A 23,126-nucleotide genomic window follows, 5' to 3' on the forward strand; every position below is an offset into this window, starting at 1 on the left:
GGCTTTGTGCTGGATATGAGAGTAATTAAAAGATCTCTCTGTCCTTGAGGAGCTTATGCCATTTTGGTATTGTTCCACTAGAAGTTTCATTTCTGATGGGACCAGCTGTCTTTGCTTTGCCCTCCATCTGCGACCCTCTTTCCACTAATCTGTGCATGGCTGGTTCCTTTTCATCCTTCAGGTCTCAGCTTGAAAGACACACTCAGAGAGGACTTGTCTGAACACGCTATCTAAAATAGCCCCCTCATCCTGTGATGCTCTTCCCCAGCATCTGTTTATTTGCTGCAGGCTGTTTTGAGAAGGCTGTCAAGGCCATGTTGAAGGTCTGCAGGAAAGTGTGCTGCTGTCAATGATTAGCATTGTCTACCACAGGCACAGGATAAGATAGAGGCAGCATAAGTGGCATATATTTGTGATTGCTCTATTTTAGCCTAACATTACTTATTCAAGTTATATATAGATATTTTCATTACTTTGGCTGCGTAACATGTTTTCACAAATCTCAATGTCATAAAACAACTGTCTGTCATGCTCATAGATTTTGTGGATCTGGGGCCTCAGCTGGAAGATTCAGTCTGGGAGCTGTAATCATCTGAAGACTCATTCACTCATATCTGGTGGCTGATGCTGTCTATTGACTGAGACCTCAGTTGGGATTGTCAACTGGAACACCTACAAAGGGCCTCTCAGTGGCCTGGGCTTCCCTGCAACATGGTAGCTGGTTCCAAAGGCAAGCATCTCCAGAGATGGGGAGAGGGGAGAGAAAAAGGCAGGCAGAAGCCCCATTGCCCTTTTTGATCCAACCTCAGAAGTCACAGTGCCACTTTAGTCATATCCTATTGTTTGAGGCATTACAAAGATCTGGAAGGAGCTGTATCAATACCATATTGTAAGAGGAGCATCTTTGGAAAATACAATCTGACACAATAAAGAATGCAGAATATAAATGTAAACAGACACAGATGCAAATATTAAATGGAGATATTTATTTACCAAAGCCATATAAAAATCAACTATTTTAATGAATTAAAATGAAAAATTCATTCAACACAATTTTATTGAGTGTCTATGTCTAGGCACTATGCTTTCTACACTGAGGATATAATGCTGAATAAGACACACAGGGTCCTTTATAATTTAATAGGGGATAAAGACAATCATAAAGTAAACAAAGAACATGAAGGAAACCAACATTTACTGGGATAGAGACATAGGATGAGGGGATCTTTTATTTTACTTGTTAACTTTTAGTTGTGAACATTTTCAAACATACAAAAAGAAGGGAGAGTAGCATAATGAGCCCAAGTATCCATCACTGGCCTTAATAATCATCATTTGGCCATTTTTGTTTCATTTATACCTCCCTACTCTTCCCCTACCCCTGTATAATATATGGGATATTTAAAGCAAATCCCAAATATCATATAGGTTGAATAATAAATACTCTAGATATATCTTCAAAATATAAAGACTTTTGACTTTTAAAAAAAACATAACCACCATATCATTACCCCTCAAAATAATTCTCTAGCGTTTTAGTTTCCCGGTTGCTAAAACAAATATTATTGCAAGGCAGGCTTAAACAATAGGAATTGATTGGCTCACAGTTTTTAGGCTAGGAGAAGTGTAAAATCAAGTTGTCATAAAGGTGATGATTTCTCCCTGAAGACCGTTTGGTTCTGGGGCTGGCTGCCAGCAATCCTTGTCCCTTGGCGCTTCTTTCACATGGCAATGCACATAGCCTCTTCTCCCTTCTCATCCAGGTTCCGTTGACTTTCGTCTTCTGGCTATTCCCTGTGGCTTTCTCTCTGTGTGGTCTTTCCTATCAGGCCTTCAGTAACAGATTAAGACCCATCCGTTTTTTAGTTGGGCCACACCTTATCTGAAGTAATCTCATCAAAAAGTCCTATGTGCAATGGGTTCACACCCACAGGAACGGATTAAGTTTAAGAAAATGATTTTCTGGGGTACATAACTCCAAGCCACCCCACCAGTAGCATGAAATATCCAGCTAATATTGAAGTTACCTAATTGTCTCATAAATGAATTTTATGATTGTTTGTGCAAATCAGGATCCAATTAGGTCCACACATCGCATATTAAAAGTCTCTTTGTTGCAGAAACAAGGTCATTATCACATAGAATTTCCCAGTCCGGATTTTGCGGATCACAACCTCAGTTTTCATTTAACATGTTCTTCTATCTTCTGCTTTTTTTTTTTTTTTAATCTCCATAAACTAGTACTTAGATCTAGAAGCTTGATCATATTGGGTTCCTTTTTTTTACAAAAATACTTCGTAGATGGTGCTGTATACTTCCTATTGTATTACTTCAGGAGGCATGTATGTCTGGTTGTCTTTCTGACCCATCCATTTTAAAATACCAAGATGGTATTTTAGATAGGGTGTGCAAACAAGGCCTCTATGCAAAGGTGACTTTTAAGCTGTGACCTAAAGGATGAAAAAGTACCAGTCAAGCAGAGTATAGGACGAGTGTAGCAAGTGGAAGGCAAAGCAAGAGCAGAGGCCCTGCAGTGAGAGAGGTTGCCATACGTTCAACAGCCCTTGTCAGGATTAGCAGAGCTTTCCTTTCCATTCTCCACTACAATTAGTAGCCCTTCTGGCCTCCAAAAGGTGAAAGCAGAACATCCTTTGCCTGCAGGTGCCAGGTACTTAATGGCATCCTTAGGGGCAGGCAGACTTGGGTATCTATCTTTGCTCTACTGAAAATGCTTAGGAAGAGGACCATTTTGACATGATTAAACCAAGGGACAGAAAAAAATCTGGTCTCACATAGGACACAAAGACTAGCCATTTTATTGGATATGATATGACAAAAATGTTCTTTTTAGAGCACAACTTATTTGTTCACATCATATACCAAGCTTCTTTTCTGGAATATTCTCCTCCAGACAAAATAGCTATGGCTCAATTTTCTCTTCTGTAAAATGGAGCAAATACTAAAAAACTCACCTCACAGGGTTGTTATGAGCATTAAGTGAAATACTGACTGTATAAATGCTTGGTAGAATGTAGCACAATACACATGTCAGTTAATACTAATTATATACCCCTCTCCCTTCAAAATGCTCATTAAAATTCCCCCGTATTAAAATTCTTCTATACACCCAACCACTCAATGCTTTATATACATAACATTTCCTCACAATAACCCTTTGAGGAAACATTATTTTATATTACAAGGAAACAGGTTCAGAGAGGTTAGGCACTGATCAATGTCACACAGCCAGTAAGTGACAGAGGTCAGATTCATATTCAAGACTGGTGATTGATACTTAGTTTCATTAAACAGGCAACTTTTCTTTCACCTTTAAAAATGACTCAATAAAAAGAAAACCAATTTATTCTCATCACCCTAGACATATTCCTTACTAGTAATATTCTCATTGAGAATTTTATCATATATATGAGCTCTCATTCTAACAAGATTCTAAGGTATCTGAAGGGCAAGTGTCAAGTCATCCACTTTTCAATTTACAGAATATTTATTCAGCACCACGTAGGTGTCATAGCAAGATATTTAAGTCATTGTACCAGCCCTCAGGGAACTATGGAAAGAACTGGAGACAGAATAGTAATGATAAACTGTGTAGTCCATGAAAGAGATCAACAATGAATATGGATAGCTGGAGAAGGTTTCAAGGAAGAGTTAGAATTGAGCCTGACCTTAAAGGTTCAATAGGATATTGATACTTAGAAAGAAAAACAGAGGGAAACTCCACAGCAGGAGGGGGGTGGGGTGAGCAATAGTAGCGGAAGCTTGTATATCTCTCAAAATCAATGTATACACTGTCACAGAGTTTGAGTGACAGTTCGGATTATTTGATGACACTGTGATAAAATGAAGATATCCGGAAGTTTTAATGTCTGAAGTTAAGAACTGTTGGTTGGGGAGCCGTAAACCTTGACCAGAGGATCCAGATCCGTCCAAGTGGTCCTGACACCTGACCAAGACGGCTTTCTATTTTCTTGACCAAGCTGCCGGCCTTGATCCCTGTGGGCCCCACCCGCTCCCTCCCCGCCCTACCAACCTGAAACTAATCTTGCAGCCGTGGGACTGCAGAGAAAAACACTTCAGCCTGCTGGGGGAATTGTACCTATTCCAAGTTATCAACCTCGCCCGCGATCTCCGCTTCCCCGCCTTCTCCGGATAGCTTACTGGTTCTTTTGAGCTACCTTTGCCCTGACTATAAAACTCAAAACTTTGCTTCCTCGAAGTTGAGTTCTACTGTCTCTTCCCTACCACGGTCGTGAAGAATTAAGTCATTCTTGCCTGTGTCACGTTGTCCGGTGCAATTTTTTTTTCTTTGACACGCCCCTTAGCGGGGACTCTCTAGCTGCACCACCTGAAGGCATAATATTTGCCTCTCTACAGTGCTTCGCAAACTCTATGATCTTCATGCGGCTTTTCGCGCGCCCAAGGTCCACGCATGCGGGAAACCCTTCTTTCCTCACAAAGACCGAGGAAAGAGGGAATAAGCGCGAGCGCTCTGTCTCTGAGAATAATGTCGTCATCCCGCTTTCTGGCAAAAGGAGAGCAGCGCCACGCATGCGCCTGAGGACGTGTAGAACCTATTTCACGCCGGAGACGGCGGTGACGTGATGACAGAGGAGGAGGTGGTCAAAGAACGGAAGCCGGGAAGGAACTAGGGCGGAAGGGGACTAGAGCAGGGCTGTGTTTGGAGTCTTGGCGGGGCTGGGGTTCCGATGTGGTCCCCGGAGCGGGAGGCTGAGGCCCCGGCCCGGGGAGACTCCGCGGGCCTACTGCCTCCCGAGTGGGAGGAGGATGAGGAGCGTATGTCCTTCCTGTTCTCTGCCTTTAAAAGGAGTCGCGAGGTGAACAGCACCGACTGGGACAGCAAGATGGGCTTCTGGGCGCCGTTGGTGCTGAGCCACAGCCGCCGCCAGGGGGTGGTGCGCCTGCGTCTGCGGGACTTGCAGGAGGCCTTTCAGCGCAAGGGCAGCGTCCCGCTGGGGCTGGCCACGGTGCTTCAGGACCTGCTGCGGTGAGAGGCGGTCAGGGGCCGGGTTCCCTGCGGAGGCAAGGGCGGCTCCCTGAGGTCAGGGACAGGGTCCTGTTCTCTGACAGCGTACCGCGCCCAGCCTAGGGTCTGGCACAGAGTAGGCGTTCAGTATTGATTGACTAGATGAAGGAGGAGGAAAAAGAGGAGGAAGCGTTAGGAGTGTTTGTGGGGAGAGGGGCAGAAATACTGGGGGAAAGGGGGCTAGGAATGGATAGTCTGATCAGGTGGGATCCTGACGGTAAGAGAAGTCAATCTGGCACTGGTGACAATGATTTGGACTGGAATCCCCAAATCTGATTTACTCCTGGAACAGAAGGTCTATGAGTTAAGATTTGTTGAACTAAGGAGGATCAGAACTAAGGAGAGGGCAGTCTGGGGAAGAGACCTGTAGGGATCCTACCAAGAACCCCATGGTGCAGGTCATGTGTCTGTTCGCTCCTGACTTGTCCTTGGCATAGGCTGTTTGCAGCAGAGAGGACATGAAGGAGAGTGAGAGCTTTATTGAATATCTTGGTGACCTGAGAAGCTGTTGTAGATAATATGTGGACAACAGGTACAGCGTTTGGGAGCTTTCCTGAAGAGATGACATCAAGAGCTAATAATGTTTAGCACTTCACAGTGTACAGATACTGTGTGTACACTGTTCCATCTGACCCTCTCAGTAGTTCTCTGGGTGAGGTGATAGCCTTATCCTCAGCAGACAGAAGAAGAAACAGCTTCAGAGAGGTAAATTGACTTATTCAGGGTTACACAACTAGTTAGAGGTCCTAGCATTACTGGTCTTCAGAATCTAAATCATTTGCACTGTACATGTATTTAGACTAGCCTGGCATAGTACCTGGCTCAGTGAATGAAGGAGAAAGTCAAACTTTGATACTTTTTAAAAAGTAGCTGTTCTTTCTGATTAAGAGATCTTTCTTTTTTTCTTTGCTTGTATTCCCTGTACCTTTCCATAGGCTGATGTTGATGTGACAAGCCTGTTCTGAAATTTCTCTTTAATAAGAAGGTGTACTGTGGAGAAAGTTTTAGTTTATGCCTGTAGTGGGGAACAGAAGAGACTGTAGCTGAAGAAGTCAGTGAGGGACAAGGCCTTGCCTGGGCTTCCTTATTGTAGCAGGACAATTATCTACCACTTCTGATCCAGAGGCTTTAATACTGTGATATCTCCTCGCCTAACTGCTGTCACTCTATTGAAGCTTTTTGGTGCTTCACTAAAGAATTTCTGAGGAAGATTATTTCTCCATGGAAACAGCATAGCATAGTAGTTAACAGCTTTGCTCAGGAGCCAGACCGCCTGGGCTCAAATCCTGGCTCTGCCACTTGCTGAATTATGTGACTTCTTTAAGCCTTAGTTTGATCAGTTATAAAATGGTGATGATCTTTGTATCTAGGTTTATTGTGAGGATTCAGAGAGATACTCCTTATTTGGCTTTTAGCATAGCACCTGGCCCATGGTAAGCATTCAGCAAATTTAGCTGCTGGTTATTACCAGTACCATAAAAAGCTTGCTTCTTATCTCTGCTCTAGCTTAGGGATAGCAGAAAACTCATTTTCTGTACATTTGTATTCTTCCCAATGTGTTGCACTCTACAGCTAATGCATTTTTCTTATTTTTTGTTTATTGTTTTGAGCTCCATTTGTAAAAGAAACCTTGACATAGGCCCTGTAGCCTCCTTTCCTGTCTTGTCTTGGTGGAGAGCATGCATGTTGGAGACAGAAAGATCATAGTTTAGATTTTGTCTCTCTCCTTACCTTGAGCAAATCACTTTTCAGTCCCTCAGTTTTCTCATTAATGAAAATGCCAGCGGCACCATCTGTCTTGCAGAGTTGTGAGGCCTAAAGCTAGAGTATAAAGAGTGCTGCTCATAGTAGCTGGCCCAGAATAGGGGCTAATAAATGGTAGTTATGATGTGGTAATGAAATTTGTCTTTTGAGATGAGGAGAGGAGGTTGGGGAAATGGGAACTGGGATGAGACATTGCATTCAGCACTACTGACATGCCCTTCTCTTTCTTTCCCCACAGTCGAGGGGAGCTGCAGCGGGAGTCAGACTTCATGGCCAGTGTAGACAGCAGCTGGATCTCCTGGGGAGTCGGAGTCTTCCTGCTGAAGCCCCTCAAATGGACTCTTTCTAACATGCTGGGGGATAATAAGGTTCCTGCTGAGGAGGTACTTGTGGCTGTGGAGCTGCTTAAGGTGGGTACTTCGAAGGGAGAGGCCTGGGTGTCATCTGGTGTGATAACAGGATCCTCCACATTCCTCGTATGTCATCTTAGAAAAAGACATATATATTTTTTGCATTGTAACAAGAGTTGACAACTGTTTATCTGAATTATACAGACCTATGCTATACTTTATAGTATTGTTTATTTGTTAGTTGAACTTTTACATTTCAAGGATGATCCTTTGTCTAGGAATTGTCAGTGGTGTACTGTTGATTATTTTCTAGGTTTTGTAGGGATTAAATATAAGCTAAAGTTTAGGAAATGCTTTGTCTTCTGTAGTTGTAGTTTACTGATAAGAATTACTCAGTATTTCTAAGGGCCTTGTGACTTAGGATTTTGCTGTGCCCTAAATCGGGAAATTATGTTCAGATTTCCTGTTTCCTGCTCCCTGTCTCTAACCCTCCCCCTTTTCAACTCACTGATGGCCTTTCTTCCACCATACCTGCTCGTGTGCCTCTAAAGGGCCATCAGGACCTTGATCCCTTCATACTCTGCTGGTCGGTCAGCTTCTTCCTGGCCTGCCTTCCCTACCCAGCTTAGATTGTGTGGCTCTTGCTTGACCAACTTACTCAGCATCTTTGCATCCCTGCTGGAGAGATTCTCCCTTTGACCAGACTGTCCACATTTATGGCCCCCAACATTAGGAGAGTCCACAAAGCCCTACTACAGCCCATTTTTCTTGTCCTCTCCCATCCCCTCACACACTTGTTCCATTTTCCACCTTCTCTACTCTCTGCAGACACCTTTGCCCTAGCTCTCCCCCACTCCCTTCATTGAGAAGGTAGACTCTTCTCAGTCAGCGCCTTCCATTTTCTGTCCCTCCACCTCAAATTTAGCCCCACATGAGCCCTTCTATTTCCCCAGGCTCAGAGGATGAAGTGTCCTTCCTATAGTCTACATATATTCTTTGTTGTTGTTGTTGTTGTTGTCAATTATATATATATATATTTATTTTTTGCTTTTTTTTTTGTTTTTTTTATTTTTTTAAATCTGCCACTACATATATTCTTGAGTCTGTCTTCACCCATCTTGTCCTTTGTTCCATCAGTTAGATCCTTGATCTATATATTCCATCTCCCTCTGTCTCTTCATGCTCTCCTTCTTTAGCCTCTAAACCTGTTCCAAGTTTTTCTCAGGATAAAATGACTCCTTTTTGGGAACTGGGCCCCTGAACCATCTCCCTCCTCAACCAAGCTTTGTTCAAGTATAATCTGTGTGCACTGTCACCACTTCCTCACCTCCCACTCGCTCCAGAAACCTGCTTAAGCCCCGGCCACTCCACCAAAACTGCTATGGGCAAGGCTACAGTGACCTTTAACTGTTGTGTATATGTGTTTGTCTATGTGTGTTTGTGTTTATGAAAGTTGACTGAACACGGAGTAACAGAAGTATACTACAGACAGTAGTTGCTTTTGAAACTCAGTGACCCAAGCCCAGCCTGAGGCTTCAACTCAGAATCCCTACCCCTGATTCCAAGAGAACCTCTAAGTTCCTCACCTCATCAGATCCTCTGCCTCTAATCTCTCCTTATTCCCCAGGGCTTTTGACTGAGCAGCACATGGTTTCTTCAAGGGAATCTCTTTGTCCTCTTCCTCACTCTTCATGGGGGCCATTCCCCTGCTCAGTGCCTTGACCGCCAGGAACCTGTCAGGGTCACCCCAGAGACCACAGGATAGTTTGGATGGTTCCAGGCCAAGCTCAGCTCTTCAGTCACGTGTTCTCCAGCCTGGAGCAAAGGAGAAGTCAGACCTGTTTATCCCCCAAGATGTGGTCTTGGACTTAGTCTTCTGAGAGCAAATGTTGCAGGTGGAGGGAATTATATATACCTTCCAAGAACCAACAATAATTTGGGGGAACAATCTAGTCTAATTCTATTTAGGTCGAAAAAAAAATCTAGCTCTGCACAGGCACTGTACTGTTAATTATATACCCAGTTTGTATCACTAAACAGAACACTTAACATCTTTTCTGTGTCATCTACATTCAAATATGTACTGAAGTCACTGTTTCCTCCTGGTTTGAGGACTTATTTGCATTTGTGAAACTAAAGGGTTCTACCTGGAGATTTTTATAAAACAAAGAAAGTGCTTCAGAGGTAAATTGATTTTCCCAGGAATAGACACAGAAAATAGCCAGTAATAAACTTTATTTGAAAAAATGTAAGAAAGTAAAAATTGCATATGATTTTGCTGTTTAAAAAACTTATACAAAGAAATAAAAGTTTCCTTTCTGTTGATTCCATTTCTATCTCTGGGTATGTTTCCTTCTCCATTTCTTTTTTGTTTGTTTACAGACATCTTTTTCTTATTGACCCTGTCACTATCATGTTACTTTCCATTTTATTTTCTTCTTGGCACTTAGTACTGCCTGACAATCTTTATTTCTTTGTTTATTTGTTTATTATCTGTCTCCTACTAGAGGGGAGAGGTTCCATGGGCTCTAGGACCCTGGTATATAGTAGACAGTCAATAACTGTTGATTGAATGAATGTATATACACATCAATACATTTGTATGCACATACATTCCATGTTTTTCCAGAAATGGCATCTTATTTTACCTGCCTCCTCCTTTAATATTTCATGAGCATCTTTTTAGATCCCTACACATAGATCTACGCCAATCATTTTGATGGCTGCATTATACTCTTTAGATACATCGCAGTTTATTCAGTAATTGCCCCACCAATGGGCATTTAAATCATTCCACTTTCTCTCTGTTACAAATAAAGGCTACTTTGAGTAGCTTGTGCATTTATTGATGCACTTCTGCTTTTATTTTTGTAGAATACATTTCTAGTAACGATTAGGTGCATTTTAAATTTTAACATATTGCCAAATTACTTTTCAAAAAGTTTGCATTGATTAACATTTTGATCAAGACTGTATTAGAGTATCCAGTCTACTCACATCCTTGGCAGCACTGTATGACATTCGTGTTTTGAATTTTTGCCAGTTTAATGGACAAAAACCTGATACTTCCTACTTGTGTATTGAGTATCTTTTCACCTATATACTAACCATTTAGATATCCCCTCTGTGATTTGCCTGTTCATCTCGTTTGCCTGTTTTATTTTTTTTAATTGGGCTGTTTGTCTTTTATATTAATTTGTAGATGTTCTTTGTATATTAGAGATATGTGTAATCTATTTAGTATTAGGGGTGTAAATATTGTTTCCCAGTCTGTTTTATTGATGATGTCTTTTACCATACAGAAGTTTTCATTTTTCTGCAATCAGTTCTCTCAAAATTTTCCTTTATAGCTACTGAATTTTCATTCTTATTTAGGAAGGCATCCTGTGCTTCAGGGTTAATCAGATATTCCTTTGTATTTTATTCTAATTAGTTTATAATTCTATTTTTTGATTTAAGTTATTCTAGTATTTATTTTTACATATGTGGTGAGGAAAACCTCTACTCTGTTCCTAATGGGTAGCTAATTGTCTCAATACCATTTATTAATATTCTATACCTTTAATCTATTTGTGTGTAGACACCATACTGTTCTCAGTACAGTAGCCATATATGTCCTATTATATGAAATAGGGCAATCAAATCTAATGAAAATTTTAGTCTCTATTAAAGTATTTTGCTGCCTTTGACACTATCAACCTCTTGCTCCTTAAAATGTTCCATTTCCTTGCCTTTTTTGACGTTATACTGCTGGTTCTCCTTGATTCTCCCTGAACAGTCCTTCTGGTTCTCTTTTTTTGGGCTCCTTAATCTCTTAAACTCTGTTGTGCCTTAAGCTTATTTCTTTCCCCTCTCAAATTTCTTTGGGTAATTATACATTTGTCATTTTAATTATCATCTTTATATAGAGGACTTCTAGATTTTAAATGCTGCCCCTCTGAGCTTCAGATTTGTACATCTAGTTGTCTACTGTCTGTATCTTCTTGGCTGTCCCTCAGGTATCCCAAACCAGCATGTCCAAAATGGAATGTTTTGTCTTTCCTTTAAAAATATGTTTTTCTGCCTGTATTCTTTGTATTAATTAATGACATCACATCCGCCCAGTCACCCAAGCCGGAATCTAGGAATCATCTTAGACTCCTCTTTCTCCTTACCTAGTTACCATATACAGCCAGTTTTACCTTCCAAATGTTGTTTGAATCCCTCCCTTCTTCACCTCTGTTACTATTGCCCTAGTTCAGCCCCTCATATTGTCATGCACAAATGATCTCCCTGCCTCTAATTCTAGCTCTAGAATCCATCCTTTCCCAATTGTCATCTATGTTTCTGTACCCAAAACATAGTTTCTGTTATCCCATATAGACACTGGAATATTGTTGTAGATATACTTTTGTTTCCTGCTTAAAAATTACATTATCTTGGAGATCCAAGATGGCGGCATAGAGAGGAGTGGAAGCTAAGTAGTTCCCCTGGAACAACTTAAAAAAAAAAAACCAGAAACAACTAGTATACAATCCAGAATAACTGCAGGAGGTCAGACGTGAACGTCCAGTCATCATACACCAACCTGATTTGGGAGGAATGCACGAGATCACAGCACAAAATCTGTAAGTAAGAACTGCGGATCCAAATCGGGAGACCCCTCCCCCAGAGCCCGAGCTACAAAGCCTCATGGTGCCAGAGAGAAGCTTTCTCCCAGCGAGTGAATATAGCTCAGCTGAGCTCCAACTGGGGTTTTAATTAGCGAGTGTGAACTTCTCACTAGGAGGTGCAAATCCCCAACAAGTAGACAGAGGCTTTGGGTGACGACTAACTTTGGAAAGCTGGAGGGTCTCCTCAGACTAGCTCTGTTCCTTTTTCAACTCAGTGGAGAAAGCCTCGGCCATTTTGAGTTCCCAGTTCTGTGACCCAGACAAGGGTGTGGCACAGGCAGAGAGAGACCATTGAAATGCTAATGACCTCCCCCTAAGGCATCCATCTTCTCTAAAGAGGAAAGGGTGGGGCCCAGCTTTACTGCCTGCCTTTCATTCAGAACTTACACTAGTCAAGAATTATAGGCTAATCTTTGCATCAGGCAGACAGCCTCCCTACACGGCCTGGCAGCCCGGGGCTTAGCTCGAGGGATGATGTGCATAGCCTTCCCTCAGCAGAGGTCCTGGAAGATCACAGCTGAGAAGGGGGGCCCACTTGGAAAACCCAGGGACGCTATGTCAATGCCAGTGGTATGTGGGTCAGTGACAGAAAATCTGGGGCAAAACTGAAATGAAGGCTTAGACTCTTGCGGTGGCCTTGAATCTCCGGGAACCTGGGGGATTTGAATATTAAAGCTGCCCTTCCTCTCTGGCCACCCGTACACATGCCCCACATTCAGGGCGGACGGCTCCAGCAACACACCCAAACTGAGTTCGCCAACTGAACCCCACAAGAATCATTTCCCCACACACCACAGAGACAGAGTTGGGAGAACTGACCGGAGGTGTATAGGTGACTTGCAGACGCCATCTGCTGGTTAGTTAGAGAAAGTGTATGCCAAGAAACTGTTTCTGAAAAATTAGATTGGTATCTTTTTTTTTACAACTTGAAAGAACCCTATCAAGCAAAGCAAATGCCAAGAGGCCAAAAACAACAGAAAATCTTAATGCATATGATAAAACCAGACAATATGGAGAATACAACTCCAAACTCCCAAATCAAAATATCGGAAGAAGCACAGTACTTAGCAAAATTAATCAAAGAACTACAATCGAGGAACGAAAACATGGCAAAGGATTTAAAAGACATCAAGAAGACCATGGCCCGGGATATAAGCAACATAAAGAAGACCCTAGAAGAGCATAGAGAAGACATTGCAAGAGTAAATAAAAAAATAGAAGATCTTGTGGAAATAAAAGAAACTGTTGGCCAATTTAAAAAGACTCTGGATATTCACAATACAAGATTAGAGGAAGTTGAACAACGTCTCAGTGTCCTAGAAGTCCACAGAACAGAAAATGAAAGAACAAAAGAAAGAATGGAGAAAAAAATTGAAAAAATCGAAATGGATCTCAGGGATACGATAGATAAAATAAAACTTCCAAACTTAAGACTCATTGGTGTCCCAGAAGGGGAAGAGAAGGGTAAAAGTCTAGAAAGAGTATTCAAAGAAATTGTTGGGGAAAACTTCCTAAACCTTCTACACAATATAAATACACAAAGCATAAATGCCCAGCGAACTCCAAATAGAATAAATCCAAATAAACCCACTCCGAGACATATTCTGATCAGACTCTGAAGTACTGAAGAGAAGGAGCAAGTTCTGAAAGCAGCAAGAGAAAAGCAATTCACCACATACAAAGGAAACAACATAAGACTAAGTTGTGACTGCTCAGCAGCCACCATGTAGGTGAGAAGGCAGTGGCATGACATATTTAAAATTCTGAGAGAGAAAAACTTACAACCAAGAATACTTTATCCAGCAAAACTCTCCTTCAAATTCAAGGGAGAGCTTAAATTTTTCACAGACAAACAAATGCTGAGAGACTTTGCCAGTAAAAGACCTGCCCTACTTCTAACTAAGTTGGAAGGGAACCCTACCAACAGAGAAACAAAGAAAGGAGAAAGAGATATAGAGAATTTTAACAGACATATATAGTACCTTACATCCCAAATCACCAGGACACTCATTTTTCTCTAGTGATCATGGATCTTTCTCCAGAAGGGACCGTAAGCTGGGACATAAAACAAGCCTCAAGAAATTAAAAAAAAAAAAAAAAAAAAAAAAAAAAAAAAATTGAATATACTCAAAGCACATTCTCCAACCACAATGGAATACAAATAGAAGTCAATAATTTTTGAACTGTAACTCCACTATTTACTTACTACATGATATAAATTACACGAACTCTAATGACAAATCAGTGGTTTTGAACTCAGTATAAAATATGTAATTTTAGACAACTGTATAAAGGTGGGGGAATGGAGGAGTATAGGAACATAGTTTATGTGTCCTATTGAAGTGAAGGTGGTATCAAAAAAATACAAGATTGATATGGATTTAAGAGGTTAATTTTAACCCCCACAGCAAACACAAAGAAATTATCAGAGAATATAACCATAGAGATGAAATGTAGAGTTTGGGTTAAGAGAAATGGGGGAAGGGGCAATGGGGAGTTAAGAAATGAGTGTGGAGTTGCTGTTTGAGGTGAAGGGAAATTTCTAGTAATGTATGGTGGGAAAGAGCATTACCACATTCTAAATGTGATTAATCCCACTAATGGAAGGCTAGGGAAGGGGTGGAATGGGAAGATTTAGGCGGTATATATGTTTCCACAACTGAAAAAAAAAAAAAGTAAATAGATGACAATTGAATGCCTAGGATGAACTTGGATGGGATTGGAGGATAGAGGACAGGTGGCTCAAAGGGACACAGTTGAGATATAAGGTAAAGGAAATATAGAATGTAAGCGTTGTATCATTGTTGAATCTCTTGTACTTCATAGCGGCGCTTAATGGGATTGCATAAAAGAATGTTCTTGTTCATGGGAAGTGTATACGTGGATTATGGTGTATGTTCAAGGATGTGTGCAGCTAGCTCTCATATGTTCAGAAGACAGAGCAATAGACGATGGATGATAGGGAGGGAGGGAAAGAAATAGCGATGTGACAGTATGTTAAAGTTGGTGGATTGAGTTATCGGGGGAAGGGGGTCAGAGTGTGATGGAATTCTGTGTATGGGGTTAGTATTGTTTTTGCAACTGTTCCTATAACTTTGAATTTATTTCAAAAAAAAATAAATAAAAGCAAACAAACAAAAAAGCACCTGTTGAGTCTTAATGGCTCATAAAAAAAATTACATTATCTTGAGTGTTCACCTTTGTCTAAAAAAAAATTACCTTTAATATCTCATGGATTTACATTATTTAGAAATTCTTCAATTCCCCAGTTTTTTCCTACTGTGAGAAATTCCTACATAAACATGCTTATAAAACTCAAAAAAAAGAAGTCGTTCCCCTTCAATGACTGTTCACCATCTGCAGAATAAAGGATGATATATATGATACTGCACATTATATGATACAGAAATGCCTTTCCTCTCTTCCCTCTTCCCCTTCACATAAACTCACACAACATTTTGGGTCATGCTTCTCTGTCATTGCTTTTGCTTGTCCCTCTTTCTGAGACACCCTTCCCACCATTCTTCACCTAGCAACTTACTTACCCTTGAGAATTTTTCTCACAACCATTTTTTCACCAAGAATCCTCTGAATCCCCAGACATTCCTTCCCTATATGGTTCATAGTCTCCTGTGCATACCTCAGTAACTATTTCTTGTTTGCTGAAGACTGAGAAAGTCGTTTCCATGTATGAGGGAAACTGGCATTGCTTCTTAGAATGTATGTCTCTTAGACTTCTCACAATGACCCTGTCCCATCTGTATGTCACTTACTTTTCTTTTGAGACTGTTTATCAACTCAGTAGTGTTCTTTTCTGCAGGATTGCCAAGCATCAGAATGGAGAGACCAGAATTGGAAGGGAATTTAGATGTCATCTCATCCATTCTCTTCAATTTGTGTGAAGAATACTAAGGGCCAAAGGGACTGTGATTGGTCCAAGACCACAAAGGCTGGCCTGGAAATCAGGTCTCAACTCTAGTTCCCGGCTTGTTCTACCAATCCACACTGCCTCATTCTTCACCTAGGGAACTGTGGGACAGGGAGAGGCAGAAATGCAAAGCCCCAAGTGGAAGTGCAAACAAAGTTGGCTCCCCTATTTCATACATATTCACCAAGTTTTCCTCCAAGGCTTAAAAAAACAAAAATAATTTTTCCTTTTCTTAAAAAAATTGGTACTTTAAGGGAAGACTGGGTTGGTATTCCCCTGCCCTTGCCTTGCGTGATTATGTTTTTGATGCTTAGAGGTCAGATGTCATTGGATTCCATGAACTGTGATGAGAGGCTGTAAGTACGTTTTGCCCTTGCCTGCAGGAAAAGGCTGAGGAGGTGTATCGTCTGTATCAGAACTCGCCAATCTCCTCCCACCCTGTGGTGGCCCTGTCAGAGCTGAGTACCCTCTGTGCTAGCTCCTGCCCAGATGAAAGGACCTTCTACTTGGTGTTGTTGCAGCTGCAGAAAGAGAAGAGAGTAACTGTCCTTGAGCAGAATGGGGAAAAGGTATGGAAGTTCATTTGTTCATTCACTGACTCACAAGTGATTTAAGTAAATACTAACATGTGCATCAGCATTTCTGCTTTGGATTTTCTCAACATTTGTGGTAGGGGCAGCAGTAATTTGTCCCTGTCCCTCAGATTGTGAAGTTTGCCCGAGGACCACATGCCAAGGTCTCTCCTGTCAACGATGTAGATGTTGGGGTCTACCAGCTGATGCAGAGCGAACAGCTCCTCTCGCGCAAGGTGGAATCTTTATCCCAAGAAGCAGAGAGGTAACCTCTTACCCTCAGCTGAGCACTCCTACCCCCGCTGGCTCTCAGGGCTAGCAGATCATTGGTGTCTCTGAGCTCTTAAAAACAAAAAGGAAAGATTATTTTTTTTCACTAACTACAGGAGTACTAACTATTGCTCAGGGCAGAAATCATAGAAAATACGGAGTATCACAAAGGAGAAAATGAAATGAGCCTTAATTCTGCCCCAAAAAGATTATGGCTATTAATATGTTTTATGTTAACATATTAACATATGTTAATGTGCTTCTATCATTCAACCAGTATATGTTAAACCAGGCACTGGGGATACGCTAGTGAACAAGAAAAGTCCCTACCTTGACAGAGTCTTTTTGAAGGACCCCTACTCTTCCCCTTGGATGACTGTACAGGGTGTCCTTGGTAAAGTCACATGAGTACTTCCCTGAAAAGAAGGATCTTTAGACCTTGAATTAGAATTTACTTGTTTACTCCATCTTACGATGGAAAAAACCCAACATTGTGGGACAGGGAAAAGATATGTCCAAAGCCATTGATGATGGTAGAAATTGACTCTCTCTCCTGGCTCCCAAAATGGGAATATGTTTTTAAGGTGTCTTATTTGCACGTCCTATCTCCCTGTGGATTGAAACAAGCTTATCCTCATTATTTTACCTTTCCCATGTGCCAGTGCTCAAACTTGGATCTTGACTTGCTGCAAGAGTTTGGTAGTGGGTTGTTGGGCATCATTTTTCTTCCCAATGGGTGGAATGGATTTGCTCTTCAGATTTAAAATTAAGTGCTACTCTTGGGGACTCTTCAGAACACTGCCAACCCATATCCTGTGGCACAATCATCTTGATTTGTCCCTTTGTTTCATAGGTGTAAAGAAGATGCCCGCAGGGCTTGCCGAGCAGGAAAGAAGCAACTGGTGAGTTCTTTCTTTTCCTCTCCAGCCGCGTAGCTGGGTCCTGGGCTGGTAGTAAGAGGTGCACCAGCTGTTCAGAGAGCAACCACCTTGGGGCTTGAAGGCGAGCAGAGTCTGTAGGTGACCCAGGCACCACGATGTATTTTATATAAGGAAAGGAAGAAGGCCTGAGATGGTCTTATCATCTGAGAAGGGCTTTCCTCCTCTTGCCCTTTGGCCTGTCCAGTTTTACCCTGACCTAAGTCTTCATGCCTCCCTAGGCACTGAGGTCTCTCAAGAGCAAGCAACGGACAGAGAAGCGCATTGAAGCCCTACACGCCAAGCTGGACACTGTTCAAGGCATCCTGGACCGGATCTATGCCTCCCAGACAGATCAGATGGTAGCCACTCCCCCTTTGCACCAGTACTGAGCTTGCCTCTCCCACGTACCCCACACTTCCACTCGACAATGCTTTGGTATTGGCTAAATGCTGTTTGGAGGAGGCTTGGGTACCCTTAGGATGTAAGAGGAGTTTCCTTTGCCTTTCCAGCTGGGAGGTTTGGGCCTCAGTGGGTGTGGGGTAAATCGAATATGGGTGGCAAAAAAAAAAAAGCAATATTTTGAAGATGAAGCAATAGTGCTTGTTTTTGTCCAGGTGCTCTTTATTTGCACTGAGAACTGCTTTCTTTTCAGGTTTTCAATGCCTACCAGGCTGGGGTAGGAGCACTAAAACTCTCCATGAAGGATGTCACAGTGGAGAAGGCAGAAAGCCTTGTGGATCAGATCCAAGAGGTAAAGGAAGGGGCTAGGGAGGGACATATACAAAAGGACATTACTAAAGACAGGTTTGACTTTGTTGCCCTTTCTCTTTTCCCAAACTTGGCTCTTTACCTTGTGAACTCGAGGAAGCTTTCCTTGATTCTCGTATGGGGCAGCATTGCTTCCTAACCTTGGACATTTTCCTCAAAAGACTTGGAAATGCCCAGAAACACCCTTCACAGTTCAAGGCTTGTGCTTTTCTCTTACAGTTGTGTGACACCCAGGATGAAGTTTCTCAGACTCTGGCTGGTGGGGTAACCAATGGCTTAGGTGAGTAGACAAGGTATTTCCTTCCTTTTTCCTTTCTAAGAGGACTTCACTTCATCAGTGATAGGTTTCATCACATTTGCTTTTCCTGGTGCAGGCAGGTCTTTCCTACCCTCCCCTGTTTCTGGGGCTTATACACAGGAGAGGTTATAGGGAATTACAGTTTCCTCCTTGATAGTCTGTATTAATGACCTTTTGTGCTATTCACAGTGGTTTTCACTGGAAGATTCTTCTTCAGGAACAAGGGGAAACGGACAATTCCCTGGGGTTAGCAGAATATACCTCCTTGATGACTTAGCTCTGTGCACGTAAAAAAAATACCTGCTTGAAGGTATCCTCTGTCTCTAGTGATCTCTAAAACTCACATTTTTTTTTAACCTGCAAGGAAGCCTGGGCATTTTTTGAAGCGCTTAGCTGGGTTTTGATAATCCCAATCCTTGATTCAGTGTGTTTCTTCCCTGGAGTTTATGTGTCCCATGTCGTCTTTTCTTTCCAGATTTTGACAGTGAAGAACTGGAGAAGGAATTGGACATCCTCCTCCAGGATACCACCAAAGAACCTTTGGATCTGTCGGAGAACCCCCATGAGACATTTCATACCAACAGTGTGCCTAACCCTAGGATCTCGGATGCTGACCTAGAAGCTGAACTTGAGAAGCTGTCCTTATCAGAGGGAGGTAGGAGCCATATTCCCTGGGTTGCTGGTGGGCATGTGGCCCATGCTGGCAGAGTAGCCAGGGGCAGAGAAGAATGGAGTTGATGGGCTCTAGCCTAGTCACTCAACTTGCCAGGGTACCAAAGCCCTGTGAAGGAGATGTAGGTTTGATAATTTGTTAAAACTCAGTCCCTTAAACAATGAGATGCTTTTATCATAAAGATCTTCCTGTTACATTGTTCAGTCATTTCTTCTCTTTGCAGGTTTGGTCCCAAGCAGTAAATCTCCAAAAAGGCAATTGGAACCGACTCTCTAAAGCCATTGTAGGACCCTCAAGTGAAGGACCCTCATGTAAAAGAGATACCAGGCTTTTGTGTGTGTGTACATAGTTATTTAAATGAGAAACTCTCAGAATTTGTTGGGAAGAAGATGGAGAACTACTCTGATTTATCTGGATGCTACCACTTGCTACAGGACAGATATAATTTCTGGAAGTGATGCTCTGAAGGCTCGCTGCCAGCTGGTGTCATGGACCTGCCTTCTCATCTTTATCGTGCCACAGTTTATCCAGTTCTGTGTTTGACCTGTCGTCTCTCATAGCCTGCAGTTCTTGCCATTGGCTCAGTTAGGTTTGTCTTCACCCACCAGCTTTGTTCCAGCCAATGAAAGTAAAAGATTTTCAGCTTTGCCAAATCAAAATCAGTCCTCTCCCCCAACCCTCACTGTTTTTTAGAGGAATTTATTCTGTCTATATGGTCACTTAAACAACTTATGCCTGTCCCACTTCATTTTATTGGTAATGAGAATAATGAGAATCAAACACAAAGTTTTATTTGAAGGGACTTAACAGCTGCTGCTTGTTGGAGAAACACACAGTGTAAAAGCTTTTTCCTAGGGTCATTTTTCAGAATCTCCAGTTGTTCAGAAGAGAGGTCACCCCTGAGTGGCTCAGTCATGACAGTTGGGACAGGCTCTGGTGTGGTTGGTGGACACGGCTGCCTCTTCCATCTTACGCAGAAGAAGATCTAATGCAGAAGATGGAGAAAGAGTTCTTCTTGGTCTTTTGAACTTGATGGGGAGAGGCCCAGGTGATTGCAGGGTCCCATGATGTCCAAATGCCATTTGCTTTTTAAAGAGGCCCCCATCATGGAATAACTTAAAATATATATACATACATGTATATTCCAGAACAAGCCACACAAAACACCTGCCCTTCTTGAGCCTGACACAAGACAGATCGTTTGAATTTCAGGACAGGGGATCTGAGCCAGGACGTGCAATAGAAGCTGAAGATTTTGGCCTTCTGCCATACCTGCTGTGTGCTTCCCTGGTCTCTGTTCTACACCTGCGCCTGCCTCCTGAAGTTCCATCTTCCTACCTCCTTTTGATGAGTTGGGGAGGAGGGTGTAGAGGGACAGACAGGAGAGGGTCTGAAGGCTCTGGTAACATGGAGAAGAAACGACAACCACACTGCCACTCGGCTGCTGAAGTACAAGTATTTCTGCCTGGAGCCCTTTGCCCTGACCCTCCTGCTTGGGGTGGTGTAGAGCAGAGGGGAAGGATTTGCTCCAGGCCAGGAGCACAAATCACTATTCAACAAATTTCTCTCCCACTCTGTCTTGGTAAACTGAAATGTTGGGGGTGAAGAGAAACAATCACTATTTTTTTCTTTTTTATCTGGTAAATAATTAAAACAAAAAACCCAAGATCTTTTCCTTGCCTCTTCTTTATGTTGGATAAAGTTTCTTGTTCCTTCATGCCTCCCCCTGCCTTCCACCCCCAGCATATACCCACTTTGGTTGTTTCACTTTGGGCTGCAGGAGAATGTTGAGTACCTTAATAGTGTGAGTATTGAGCTGCAGCAGAAAATGCTCAACCTAATTGGTCACTCATATTCACACTGATCCATGGGAAGACACTTTCTTTGAATAGCTTTCGTTGTAGGAGTGTACCATCCGATCTATTCTTTCTCATTGCCTGTTCTCTGTATATTCTTTAAATGACCTAATTTCTTCTGCCTGTGTGATCTTACTGTATTTTAGTCTAGCACCAATATTTACATGTGTGATATGTGCCGCAGCCTGTGGGGAAGACGGGCCTTGAGGCTGAGTGCAGCATGAGGAACAGGGAGGCTGGGAGACCTGCCACAGCACCAGGTATGCAGCACTAGGTAAGTCAGCAGATGAACCAACAAGGAAAATGTGTTGGGAGCAGTAGCCCAAAAAACCTCAGGAGAATCTCAAGGTCTGGGACCTGATCAAGACGATAAGAGAGGAGCTAAAAAACCGTGTGGTAGGGTGAGAGTGAATCACTGGGTGAGAAGGCTCAGAGACCAGAGCAGAAACTGTTTAAACGGAAGGAAGACAGGCAAGTTCTCGGAGGGTACTGAAAGTAGGTAATCTGTACTTGGTGAATACCATATATGGTTTCACTGTACTTTTGATTGCTGTCCTGAATTGCTAATGAGCCCTTAAACATTCTAGCCTGGTTCTCTGCTATGCTACAAGAGATTAAAAGAGGATATTGAGTACCCACTTGAGATCAGAGTGAAAACAAGTAGTGGGGACAGGAGGCCCTGTCTGGTGGTGGCCATAGTTAGCATGGGATACCCACAGGAAGGCTGAGATTCTTGGAGGAACAAACTAGATTTATTAAGGGAGTTGATGCATTTTCTTATAAGTGGAGATATATCAGGTACAGACCTTGACCTCTTGAAGGTCAAGTGCCATAGGAGGTACAGGTAAAGAGCTAAGGAAGGAAGTTCAGAGAATACTCTTGATTGAAGAGATGACATTCCAACTTTCATTTTCCTTGAATGTTTTCTTGAATATTCAAAACTTTGTAAAGCAATCTGCAATTAAAAAAAAATAATCTATCCATAATTTCTCTGTGATAACTGGGGAGAAGAACTGTGATGAATCCAAGGTCACTTTTGGAGTCGAGTTGGAAAGGGCTGTTGCAGTCCTGACTGAGAATCAGGAAATCTACTTCTGGTTCTTGCCCTAGTTAATAACTAGTTGTAAGGCCTCGGAAAAAGACCTCTTCTAGGCCTGCCATTTCTCTTCTATAAATGAAGATAGATGAGATGATTTCTGAAATTCTGATTGTCTTTGTGCCCCTCAGTATGATCCACTTATTTCTCTTTGAAAGCTTGTCTGGAGAGTCCTCAGTTGCTGCTGGCTTGGGAACAGTGTGATGCGGAGAGTAGGTGTGGAAAGGGGTAAGAGTGGGCGTTTGGGGAGGTGGGGGAAGGGTGCTGCCTCAGAATCTCTGGTGCCTCCTGTATTAGGGTTTTCCAGGGAGACAAAACCAACAGGAGATATAATATTCAATTTAAATTTTATGAGATTTATTACAGGAATTGCTCACACAACTGTAGCAAGTCTGAATTCTGCAAGGCAGGCTGCAAACTGGGAACTCTGATGAAGGTTTTCAATAAATTCCTTAGAAGTTGGCTGGCTGAAATAGAGGTGGGAATTCTTCCTTCTGACTGTTGAAATCATCCCTTCTACTTTTGAGGCCTTCAACTGATTGGATGAGACTTCTCTCATTGTTGAAGGCAATCTCCTTAGTTGATTGTAGATGTAATCAGCTATAGATGCAAACAACTAACTGATGATTCAAATCCATACAGTATTCTCACAGTAACAATCAGGCCAGTGCTTGCTGGACCAAACAACTGGACACTATAACCTGGCCAAGGTAACACATGAACTTAACCATCACACCTCCCTAAAAGGGGTTCTTAGCCAGAGTCCTTCTGGGACCTCTGGGATGGCTCTGAAATCAGACATCCTCTTGTGAAAGGGACAAGTAAGTGTTAAACTGCAGTAGTCCTTGTCTGCCTGAGGTTTTGAGAGAGATAATCCAAGGTTCAACAGGTCTTACAGAAAGAACATGATATGC

At 42.2% G+C, this 23,126-nt stretch overlaps 1 protein-coding gene across 1 annotated transcript; it reads left to right on the forward strand.

Annotated features, from left to right (window-relative positions):
- Positions 1–4,661: 4,661 nt before the first annotated feature.
- On the forward strand, positions 4,662–20,933 carry CHMP7 (charged multivesicular body protein 7). The gene is made up of 10 exons (XM_037813210.1): positions 4,662–5,026; positions 7,068–7,239; positions 16,143–16,328; positions 16,463–16,596; positions 17,455–17,503; positions 17,761–17,880; positions 18,174–18,272; positions 18,509–18,569; positions 19,063–19,242; positions 19,484–20,933. The coding sequence occupies exons 1-10, from the start codon at positions 4,728–4,730 to the stop codon at positions 19,534–19,536; spliced, it is 1,353 nt and encodes a 450-aa protein (XP_037669138.1). The 5' UTR covers positions 4,662–4,727; the 3' UTR covers positions 19,537–20,933.
- Positions 20,934–23,126: the final 2,193 nt, after the last annotated feature.

Source organism: Choloepus didactylus, chromosome 20 (assembly GCF_015220235.1).
Source record: "Choloepus didactylus isolate mChoDid1 chromosome 20, mChoDid1.pri, whole genome shotgun sequence".
Classification (NCBI taxonomy): Eukaryota; Metazoa; Chordata; class Mammalia; order Pilosa; family Megalonychidae; genus Choloepus; species Choloepus didactylus.